Source organism: Hippoglossus hippoglossus, chromosome 24 (genome assembly GCF_009819705.1).
Source record: "Hippoglossus hippoglossus isolate fHipHip1 chromosome 24, fHipHip1.pri, whole genome shotgun sequence".
NCBI classification, from domain to species: domain Eukaryota; kingdom Metazoa; phylum Chordata; class Actinopteri; order Pleuronectiformes; family Pleuronectidae; genus Hippoglossus; species Hippoglossus hippoglossus.
Window position 1 is genome coordinate 8,557,791 of NC_047174.1, and position 12,320 is coordinate 8,570,110.

Here is a 12,320-nt window from a genome sequence, read left to right on the forward strand (position 1 = left end):
GAAGGATGAACTGACTATGGTGGTCGAGGTGTCAAAAATCCTGAAAGCCTCATATGAGTCTGGGGGAAAAAAGTACAATTCTATTATGTATAATGGCATTACACTGTCTCTTTTGACTTTATGTGACAGGGAACTAAAAGTACGGTTTTCTTGGCTTTAAATCCCCTGGTTGCTCACTTTCTGCCGTGTGCCGCTGTTGATGTGGTTCATTTTTTTGTTCTGTCCCATCAAGGAACATAACAGCTTTAATTAGCATTTGACATTCACTGCTTCAAGTTCAAATAAACCAAAATATTCTAAACAGATGCACGAATAGAAAAGGGGTAAGTTGTTGGTCTTTGTGGGGCAGGAAGTGCATTTTTTTTGACAGGTCTTTGTTGTCGTACTGTGTAGAAAACCAGAGTGAGCTTGTTTCTGTCACGCACCGGCACCTCGTTCGCATTCTGCTCAGCCAAAGATTATTGGTCTTGCTCGGCAGCACACACATAATTCATTACTCCATTGATTACCATACAGATGGAACTCACATTCCCTCTATTCATACTCAATCAGCGGGATGTTATGGTTTGTTTGTCGGACTATGGCAGTAAATTAAATCACTGCAAATAGATCAAGAAGTTCGAGATCATAATCTGATCGTTGCAGAGGGATTGAGAAAGTCCTAATTTTCTGTGCCACATTGTGACGGTAATGCAAAAACACAGACAGATTTTTTTTGGGGGGGGGGGATTACATGTGCTCTGGTTTTTTATTGTAATGAAATTGACTTGGGGATAAATCAGCAACTTATCTTCTTCCCCCTCACACAGCAGGGCACTGTATTCTACTCCAAATGACTAAGCACTCATTTTGTATCTTCCACAAAGCAGACATTCAGCAAGCAATGAATTAGCCTCAGGACGTGTGTGTGCGTGTGTGTGTGTGTGTGTGTGTGTGTGTGTGTGTGTGTGTGTGTGTGTGTGTGTGTGTGTGTGTGTGTAGATGTACATGCAGCCACTTGTGCATATTTGTGTGTGAAAGAAAGGGACAAGGACAGGAACAGAGAGACAGAGATTGTCTTTGAGTGTGTGCGTACGCTTGTGTGTGTGTGTGTGTGTGTGTGTGTGTGTGTGTGTGTGTGTGTGTGTGTGTGTGTGTGTGTGTGTGTGTGTGTGTGTGTGTGTGTGTGTGTGTGTGTGTGTGTGTGTGTGTGTGTGTGTGTGTGTGTGTGTGTGTGTGTGTGTGTGTGTGGGAGGCTGTTGAAGGGAACTGTCCATCATAGACAGTGACAGGCGAGGGTGGAGGGAGTTAGTGGGGGCATAGCAGCGTCCTGGGCTGTAATGCTGAGTGACACGGTGGCTGGTGGAGCTGTTACTCAGAGAGATGGTTTACGACGCGACTGTCCAATCGATAGCAATCGTGTATCTTACATGCATGCACTGGCACACACACACACAGATAAGAGAAAGTGTTATCAAACGTATTTCAACAGCCTGAAAGGTACTTATCAAGAAAATACCACATTCAGTCCATGGTATTATTGCAATAACATACAGTAAAGTAGATTACATCACAAAAAGTGTAGCTGATTGTCTCTGATTAGCTTCACAACAGTAATGACAGTTCATTTATTCTGATGTATTGTCAACGCAAACATTATTTCAGCTCAGTATTCAGGGCAACTGTGCAGACGTTCGGTGCCACCGATATGTCTGCGGATGAGAAGTGGCAAAAATAATCCAGAGTGATTTTGCATTTCACTGGACACCGTGCACTCTGTGTGTGTGTGTGTGTGTGTGTGTGTGTGTGTGTGTGTGTGTGTGTGTGTGTGTGTGTGTGTGTGTGTGTGTGTGTGTGTGTGTGTGTGTGTGTGTGTGTGTGTGTGTGTGCGTGTGCGTGCTTGTGCTGCTGAATTCCTTCTACTGGAACAAATTAACAATGATGAGCATAACGAAGCGTGTTTCAGATTCATTTAAATAAATTACTGCAGCACGCTCATGCACAGAGTACAGTGGTTGTGCTCTTTACAGCAGACGACAGGGAGCAGGGCCACGTCTCAACCACACCTCTGTTCGTCTGTCAAACCAACATTAAAACTCTTTAAACGGATCCTGCATGGGAATATACAGGATCTGCAGGAGGGGGAGAAGATTTTGAAGCCTTCTGGTTACTGTTTCTAATTTGAACAATCGTGTAAATAAGTTTTACATTTACCAAAATGAATCGGCTATCAGCCTTTTAATTTATCTTTAGTGAATGCAGATAGCCGTTAATAGGGATTAGCCAAAATGTCTTCTGAACCCAACACTCCTATAGACAGTCTTCCTGTTTATGTTTTGTGCTGAAATGGCATCAGATAATAACAGATGGGCTCTGAGATGGTGGACCTTTCCTCTTCCTTCCTTTCATTCAATCACCTTCTTCTTCATTCTTACCTCTGCTTGTCCCTACCCACATCTTTTCTGCCCACATCCTTACCCACATCCCTTCATCCTTTCTTCTCTCCTCATCCTAGTCGAGCGTAAAGAACGAAGAATGTGGCACCTTCCAGTTGTCCCTACCCACATTCCTTCATTTTCTCCCCTTCTTCCCTCATCCCTACTCACATCCCTTCATCCTTTTGCCCCTCCCTCAGACCAGCCTATCAGACACATCTTCACTTCAAAACCTACATCCACTCATTTTTCTTCAACATCCAGTATCTGTTCAGACTTTTAAATTACACAAAAAACATATTGACTAACTTTTATGCTCAGTTTGACGGTGTCATTGCTCTTGACTCGGCCGGTCACTTCCTGTCTGACCAGTCTCTGGAAGTTCCGATTCGAGGGAGACATTTATTCTAACGGCTGCAGCAAAGAATACTGATTCTGAGAGAGAAGATTTGAAACTGTAAAACTCAAACTCCCTTTAAAAAACAACTCTTGTGTTTGCCTCAAAATGTAAACACGCATAATGAAGGTTTAAATGGGAAGAAACGTCAATTTCAAGTGAATAATAGATGTGATTATATAAGAGGCCGGGATAGCGAGCTCATTGTTCCCTGACAACAGGATATTTTGGGAAAGAGCTAATCGTTTCTCGGTTCTGCATTGTTTATATTTTAGATTTATATAGCTGTAACACACACACAGGCATGCACACACATTATTTAGTTTACATTTGAATAGTGTGCAGTAGAGACACAGACAGATTTATGTTGCATATCATCATGTCTGAGCAAATATTATTCCTCCCTCAGCAGCAGCTGGAGCTTAAAGAAACCAGACAGCGAACATCTGAGCAGTGCTAAAGCTTAGTCACTGGTGAAACTGCAGATGTGCAACATAAAAGCAGCACACTGACATGTTTACTGCGTGTATGTGCACAGTTTAAGCAAATACACACATGCAAACCTAGAGAAAAGTTTTGCTCCTTGTTATCTGAAAAGGTTCAAATCTGAATGTTCTTATGTGTCCAGGTGGTTTGTTCATCGCTGGCTCGTGAAGAAGCTGCTCCAGATGGGTCAAAGGACGCGTGGGCTGTGTGCCTGGACCCGAAGTACAGCCTGACCCACAGGATACAAAGCAAACACTGCAGGATCTACTCTTTTGGGTGTGTACAGACACAGGCAAACACTCACACATGTTCTTATTTTACTGGATTTATGAGTTGCCCGTGTCCCTTAGAGGAAACCTGGACATAATAAGTATTCGGCTCTCCAGTCTTCCTAAGCCCCAGAAAGGCAGCAGCACTCTGTCAAATGGAATCTCTAATATTCCCTTAAAGGTTCAGTGTGTAGAATTTAGTGACATCTAGTGGTGAAGTTGCACGTTGCAGCCGAATACCCCTCAGCTCACCCTCCCCTCCTACCTCTGCTGCTACTTCAAAGCTATCACCTCAACCAGGCAGATCTAACTAATCCATTATCTCTATTCACAGAACTGTCTGACATCTGCGTTCTTTGTTGGGATGTGGGAAGAAACAAGAGAGAGGCTGCTGTCAGTCTGAGTTTATAAATCCTCTATCGTGGAATGGTCCAATCAGGAGGCAACTATCTCTGCAAAGCAACCAATCACGTCGCAGACAGGGGAGGAAAGAGAGATTTGACAATTTGAAAAAATGAGTTAGGGTCATAACACTCGATATCTTGACAGTCCTCTTAACCACTACATGAACAAGGTCACCATTTAATCTTGAATATGAATCTGATGCTACAGTCTGTACTTTAGCTTTGAGACAGGCTGCGATGTGCGTCAGTGAGTTATCTGCAGATGCCACAGTTATTCGGAGCATCTGCTTTTGTTGATGGCTGTGAAACAGTTTATCTTCTCACAACTGCTGATGCAGTCACATCACAGATGATAACTTTTGTCTATTTTCCACACAATAGAGGAGGAAGAGTATCTGCCTCTTCATTCCCTCTTCGTCTTTTCTTTTCAGTGACTAATTGCTCCTTTATTTGTTCAGGTATGGAGCTGAACTTTCAGGGCCATGTCGCCGACAAGTCTTTTTAAATTGTTGTGTAATGAGAGTAAAGAGAATCTGCTTCCTCTCAGTGAGCGGTAAGAAATCTCGAAGAGTTGTTTTACAGAACTTTGTGTCACAGATCAGCTCCGTCCCGTCGTGCTGGGCCTCCGCTGTGCTGAAGTGCTGCAAAGGTCTGAGGGCGATTTAGCTGCAGGAGCGAGGAGCTTATTAATTTGGCTGTTGAGAGACGGGACAGGTGCACTGGCAGCAGGGCAGGCAGGGCTCGGATACTGATGTGGGAATGTATTGTGAGGGGGGGGCACAGGGTTACAGCTGCTTCTGGCTTTGTGCCGCCATAAGGAGAAGGTGTCAGGGGTCAAACGGAGAGATCGGAGGAAAAGGTTTCTGATATCCTCTGGCTGACTGATGGATGGAAACTCGCTCGTGCACACATGGCAGCGCACCGAAAAATAAAAGGAACTCTATTGTGAGTCCTGTCTGTGATTTATGCAAACGTTTTAACTTTTGACCTGAGTAAAAATGTGATGAAGTGCACAGTCAATGAAAGCTGCAGTACCATTTCCCCTCCTATCTAACTGATCCCTTGAGACCTCCGGAGTCAAATTCTATTGTCGCCCCTAAACTCTGGCTTATGCACTGACAAGAAAAAAACTAAGCCCGATGAAAAACTTTAACAGTAACAAAAGAAACACCCAGAGAGCCGAGCGTAACAGTTTAATCAAGTCAAACTTCTCTCTGAAGTTTCCACTCCTCTAGATACGGCAAGTGATTCTCTCCTCCCCGTGTCCCCTGTCTGACCTAGATTCATGGTAGACACACACACACACGCACGCACACACACACACACACACACACACACACACACACAGTCAAACACACACACACACACTTCTCTGTCCCACCATTGAATCTATTCCAGTGTGCAGAGTATCTTTTTCTCAGGAGGATTCTGCTTTGCCGAACAAGAGACTTACGAAACCCTGAACTCTATATAGTCCACTGCCTCACAGAAGACTGGCTTTAATTATAGAAATGCCAAATACAATTAAGTATGAATGTGTGTCCACTGTCGAATGCAGTGTGTACATTTGTGTGCCTAGTTTTGTGCGTTTTCATAAGTGTGTGTATGTTAGATGCGTCTCATTTGCATGCTGTTAGATGAGCCGCGGACGGATGTACCCGGGCAGGCGGAGCAGCTGTTCTGTGATTGGTCTGTCGCATGGTGCAGGGTTGGAGGGGGAGTGGAGTGCCTCAGTATTTTTTTTTTCACGTAAAAAAAACCCAATTATTCACCGTTTGCCTCTCCAACGTCCCTCTGTCATCTTCCTCTTCGCACTGTTTCACTGCGTCTTTTTGATCATCGTCGCTGTTTTCTCTTCATTCACTCGACCTTATGAGGATGTTGAGGATGAGTCATCCATTGCCATCAAGCAGCCCACATGCTGAAGCACAGGAAGAGTCAGATTAGGAAAAACCCAATCCTTTTTAAAAGAACAGAAAAAAAAAACATATTACTTGGAAGGCTGATTTCCATTCCCCTGAAATAACCTCCAGAGTGATAACAATCAGGAAAAAGTGTAGTTTTATCTCGGTCTTGTAGTTAAGTTTAGCTTAAATCAACAGTTATTCAGGAGTTCCATCTGATTTTACCTCAGTCTGTGTCCTTAAAGTTGTACAATACTTATGATAAGAATACCCTGAACAAGTATCATGTGAGCGGCGTAAATGGGAGGCTGCGGCTCAGGTGGTAGAGAGGGTCGTCTGCTAACCAGGAGGCTGGTGGTTTGATCCTGCTCCTCCTGTCTGCATTCTGAAGTGTCTTTGGGCAAGATGCTGAACCCCCTAATTCCTCCTGACGGCTGTGGTGGCGATAGTGCATGAATGTTGTGATAGAAAAAGTGCTGCGTGAATGGGCTAATTTGACTTGTACTGTAAAACTTGAGTGCTCGAGGATACTGGGAAAGCGCTACGTAAATACAGTCCATTTACCATTTACCATGTTGTTGATGCTAGTGTAGCTCATTGGGATGGTTTACTGAGACACTTCATGCAAGTGAGGAGTAATGAATAATATTACCAACCCTGATGCCTCTCCGGTTTCAAAAGATAAAACGTCTGACGTGATAAAAGCCTGTCGGGGTCGAATTGGCATCTTCTCCGCTTTACTATTCTCTCAGATATGAAGTAAGACTCCTTCAGCTAATCACTGTCTCTTTATTTGCCCTGAAGGAAACGGTAACAGACGGATCTCTCGCAAAGTCAGTTGTCTCTTTTTCATTTTTCTTATGTGCGTCATCTCTGGACTAAACCCAACAAGCGCTGAAAAGAGTTTTGTTCGTTGAGTTTGAAAAAGGTCCATTCACGACGACTTTCCTCGCAGACTGAAAGCCGTGTGGCAGTAGTGAAAATGTGGAGCAGTAATGTAGGCTAGAGCACAGCCAGGGAATTAAAAAGTACCTGCACCTCATCACTCACTGATCACACTATGCTAATGTGAGGCAATGTGTGGTGACGGATGGGGAATAGGCGCAGAGTAGAAGGACAGAGAGGAGTGAGCCATTTTTAGACATGAACTCAGGAGAATGTCCAGAACATTTTTTGGTCTTTCACATATGAAGAACGCAGGAGGACATTGTTCAGGACATTGTTCAGGACAGTGTTGTCACAACAAAAGGAAAATCTCATTCAGGCTAAAGGGGCGTCTGGGCAGAGCCTGCAGGAACATCGACACCATCGTCGGCCCTCATCACCAAAAGCTCTCGATTGTTGTTGCCTTTCCAGGTTAACAACTTTGTCATCAGGTGTATGCCTCAGGAAAATATGCTACATCTCCTGGCCTGGAACACTGGAGTGTGGTAATAGAGATCAGGCGTCGGCAGATACAATGGGAGGGGTATGTCCTCAGAATGAACCAGAACAGCAAACCAGAGATCGTACTAGGAATGGACGCCACATGGGGAACGCAAACAAGGTCAAGGAGGATTAAGATAAGATTCTCACATGGGCTCACTCTGAAATTTTACGAAACACTTTACGAGGAAGCTGGCAAGAGACTTCCGGGAAATGGAGGGAGCAACTGAGTTCGACATTCTCACACACAGCCCATGTGGAAGACTGCAGGAAATGTTCACTGCACGTCTGAAAGTATCTGTGGAGGCAGAAGTATTTTTACAACAGCACAGTGTCAGAAACAAAGGTGGATAAAAAATAAGAAGACAGAGGAGTGAGGGCGAAAAAAGGAAAATGTGGCGGGACAGTCGGCGAACAGCTTGTCAGCCCACCCAACGTTTGTTAACCAGACTCGTCTCTAACGTTCACAACATCCAGACAGACTGTTGACATAACAGTTCAGTACGAGGACAGGCGGGTTCGGGGCTCTGCTTATCACATTTACATATCACACACACGCAAACACACATAGACCTCGTTGCCATGGCATCCAGTCAAGATCTCTTCATATATCCCTTATGACCCCTGTGTCTGAAGATGATTTTCCTCCACCACACACACATCTTCATATCCATTCATCCAGCGTCACCGCTCGTGCACTCTGTGGTGTCATGAGAGAGGATATTACAGCAAGTAGAGACCCTCCTTTATCAGCATAGTCATCCAGGAGAGCCTCTGATGCACCGACTCCCCCCCCCCCGCCTCAGCCCCCTATACATGAGTAATCCCCTGATCCCTGTCATCTAAATCCCACCTCACCAGAGAATGGAAGAACTATTTAGCACGGTAAAAAAGAGACATCTAGCTGCATCTCCATCTCTCCGTTACAGCTAGTGGGGGGAGGCATTCAGGGACCCATCTGTAAAAGACACAGACTGTGAAATGTACTCCCTCTGCCACAATTACAGAATACTGCCGCAGCACAAATAAGACGCAGGGGAATATGCGAAGACGGCGACCGAGAAAGGAGGAAGAAGGAGAAAAAGAATTGGAGGAGGGAGGATAGAGAAAACATAGCAGTGGCAGAGGGAGTGGGGAAAGTGAGGGAGACGAAAAAGAAAGACGTGGTAATGTGCCCGTCTCCTTTCATCTACACACGTCATATTTCCAAATGGAGAAGCAGACCACTGGAATAAGGGAAAGGTAGAGGAGCAGAACAAACGAGAGGAACATCAAACAAAGAAAAAAGACATAAGGGAGAAAGAGAAACAAGACGCATCCCCTCAGCTAAAAGCTTCTGATCTTTCTTTTTTGGATGATTGATCTTTTGTGGCTTTTAAGTGTGACGGTCATGTCAAGATCACACAGTTTGTTATGTAGCGTGTCAGGAACATTATATTCTAAGAATTTACTTTGGTGCATTTAAGGTTTTGTGACAAGTGGAGCTTGTGTCGCTTCCCGTCACAGAGAAGATCTTTTGGGTCTTTGATCAAATGTTTTCTTTGGTAAATAACGTTCCAGCTTTAAAATGCATTTAGCCTCATCTTGTTTTGCGCTCTGGCCTGTGCTGCGAATGTGGATGATTTTATTTCGAGTTGAGAATCCACTTTTATTCAGTAAAATGCAGCAGATCTCATTTTCTCCTTTGTGAATAATGTAATGTGTTAAAGATACAAAGCCACATTTCATACTGTCCAAGGCTGGGTATTGTTTGAAAAGATATACAGACATACATGACGGTACGATATCTGAAGATCTGGACCACTCGTTCCAAACGATTCCCCAAATAACGACCAATTTGTTTTCATCAAGATCCATTCATTATTCTCTAGGAAATCCATGAAAATGTAGAAAATAAACGACCCATCTCACTATGTTAGAAAAAAACCTGGATCCTGCTCTTTGTCCGGATCCATGTCAAAATTGAATGGGTTCTTTCTTGGCCCATTTCCCGTCCTTCCAACGGACAACTGAGCAGTAAAAATATGATAATCATTTAAATGACTGATCTCATAAGTGATCAAACAATAATAATGTGGACATTCATTGCTTTCCACAGCTTTCAGCGCTCATACCAAGAGCACATTTTGGCTTGTACCAATAAAGTGTTGCAGTTCAATCTCTGACTCTTGGACACTCAGCTTGATTTTCCTCTCCTGTGCCGTCTGCAGGTTGGGGGAGGATGACCGGACCCTGGAGCGCTCCCTCGCCAGCTCAGGCTGCGAGGTCCACTGCTTCGATCCCGGCCTGAAGCAGCCTCACCTGCAGGAGGCCGACATGTGGCTCCATCGGCTCTCGGTGGACTGGAGGGATCCCAACCCGGCCGTCGTGGCCCAACGTCAGTACGCCAACACGAAGAAACTGGCCACCATCCTGAATGACTTCGGACACAGACAGGTAAGAGTTAATCCCAGATTGTAAAACCACAGAACAGATTTCTGTTTGTTGCTGAGTCAGCTTGACTCATTCTCTGCATGCAAACACAAGCACCCTCCTGTGCATCCCAACATAATCCAGTTCATCGTGTTTTATTCCTCTCTTGTCCGTTGTCCGTCTCAAGGTGAATAAACCTACATATATAATTTTGTTTGTCCTCCTCAATGCTCCTTAAAGACCCCCCCCCCCCCCCCCCCCCCCCTTCCCCCCACAGGGTCTAGCTCATCAGATAAGAATCTGCATATAAGATCAATCATACACACAGCGCCCTGAATGAATGCATACTAATAAACACACGCTCACTTATAGATCCGGTAAACATCCCCGTCGAGGACCGGACTGAATAATAATTCAAGGTCAAAGAAGCCACAGCTTCTCTTACACAGGTAATCGAATGATTATCTCTTCCTTATGAGAAGGAAACTCAGCTTTATTAGATACAGATGCATATGGATTGATGACAGATCATTTACGGTTTGGTATCGGTATTTTCAAATGGCCCCTTTTTAGCTGTGAGGCTGCATGTTGACCTTTGTCCTTCTGATTTAAAATGTATCCTATAGATTACATATTAGTCTAAGCCACTTCTATATATTTACCTATTAAATGTCTTATAAAAAGCAGTTTTCAGTGTGTGACAAATAAACTGTGTGGTGGGCTTTTACATAATGTTGTTTGATGGATGACAGCACTCACCTGCTTTAAATGCAGAGCCCCACACATACATCCCCATGGTGAGGTTTTAATGTGAGTACATATTGTGCTGGAGGAGCGAGCAGCAGCAGCAGACACAGCTTCACCTTAAAGCCTCTGCAGCCTCTGTGACGGGAGAAGCAGGAAACAGGAGTGATGGAAAGGTCGAAATATGCATTTGCACAGCCTTTCTTATCTGGGTTTGGTTTATTAACTCAGACCGATGACTCACCGACTGAGCGGAGCTGTGGTGACCAGCTGAGACGGCGGACTCTCTCACAACAGGGACAAACGTCAGCGGCAGCGTGTCACATCTCATTTATTGAAAGGGACGGAGCGTTGGACCATCGATCGTGTCAGTAATTGGATCGTGCAACAGGATCAGCACCGCTCAGCCAATAGAAATCATTAGAAAAACAAGCACAACAAACTTTCCTTTCTCCAGTAGAGGTCCTGCAGTCGGACATAACATGTCACAGTGGTCATCCGACATTTTCTTTTTCCCAGTCTGGCCTGACTGTTGCCAGTTTGATGTGAATAGGTGAGCAAGTGCATTGCAGCAATAAACTAGAATGACAGTCGAGCTTATGCCTTAGCCAAGGTCCAACAGTTCCCTTGAAAACAATTAAGCTGCACCAAATTTAACACACTCTTAGATATCTGTTTGCTGAATGTGCCATTGTGGCCTAATCAACAGTCCAAAGTGGAAACTTCCATGTAAAGTTGTTCTCTAAATTAAAAATGTGTCCCCATGTGCAGCGTCCGCCTAATCCCAGGACTGCAGTACAGAAATAATTACAGAGTGTATTTTGATCACTTTCTGCATGAGTCACCGGGAGGAAATATTTGTCCACCGGGTGTGAAAAGTGTTTTGCTGCAGTCTCACATTAATTTCTCAGCGGTGGTCGGGAGTTCCTGTGGAGCACGACGTCATTTTAGGTCGATGAGGTCGATCAACTCCTTAATTGTAGAGTGCAGCTTGGTTTGTGAAGTTATGTTCTGGAATTTGAATCGGACAATTAAGGCGGTTAAAGTTTGGATGATGGAAAAGGTGCTGGAAGTTGCTCAGAAAGGTTGAAAGGGTTTGTTGCTGCAATTAAAGAAAACGTTCCACGCACTGGGAAACTGATGCATGTTTTTTTTTGCCCAGCAATTAGACATTCCAGCCGCCCTTTAGCTTAGCTTAGCATAAAGACTGAAAGAGGAGGAGAGAGCTAGCCTGGCAGGGGTCTTTCCAATTACAACGTTAAATCGTGTGTGTTTAAATCTGTAAAAAAGTGTTTTCTCTATTTCTGGTTACATAACAACTGCTACTGGCCAAGAGGTGGTCCGACACGCAACCTCCTGTCAAGTAGAAACACGGGCGGAAGGTTCTTGGTTCAGATCCCAAAGCCAGCTGGGAAGGCTCCAGCTCCCCCTTCGACCCTTTAAGTATAAGCGGTGTAGATAATTGATGGGTGGATGAACTTATGATCACCATAAAGTTGCTGGAAGGAAAGGAAAAACAACAACTTGTCATTTCTAAGAGTTCTACACAGTTTTAGTACAGATTAAGCAAATGAGATGCTTCAGAGGTGCCGGCAGACAGGTTTTCCAATATTTATACTAAGATAAGCAGCTGCTGTTTCAACAAATTCCTTGAAAATGACACTTGGCACCATTCAAAACTTTAAGAGACTAAAACTTAAGTCGGGATTCTTACAAAATAAACTACAGTATTTATAGTTTTTGTATTTATCAATTCACCTACTGCAAAGGGAGAAAAATCATGTGCAAGTGCCTAAATCAGTTGTACAGCGCTGCATGAATTCAAGCACATTAGTTTAGTTTTTGTTACATGAAATATCCATGGA

The 12,320-nt window shown here is 44.1% G+C and overlaps 1 protein-coding gene across 2 annotated transcripts in view; it reads left to right on the forward strand.

The window, feature by feature from the left end:
* mettl24 (methyltransferase like 24) overlaps window positions 1–12,320 on the forward strand; it is a 37,152-nt gene that overhangs the window by 16,506 nt on the left and 8,326 nt on the right. For both annotated transcript variants that reach the window (XR_004613312.1, XM_034580371.1), the window contains exons 3-4: window positions 3,440–3,573; window positions 9,510–9,735. Coding sequence is in view for 1 of the 2 variants with exons in the window: in XM_034580371.1 (XP_034436262.1) it covers window positions 3,440–3,573; window positions 9,510–9,735 (360 nt within the window). In the remaining variant the exon portion in view is untranslated. The remainder of the gene's footprint in view (window positions 1–3,439; window positions 3,574–9,509; window positions 9,736–12,320) is intronic.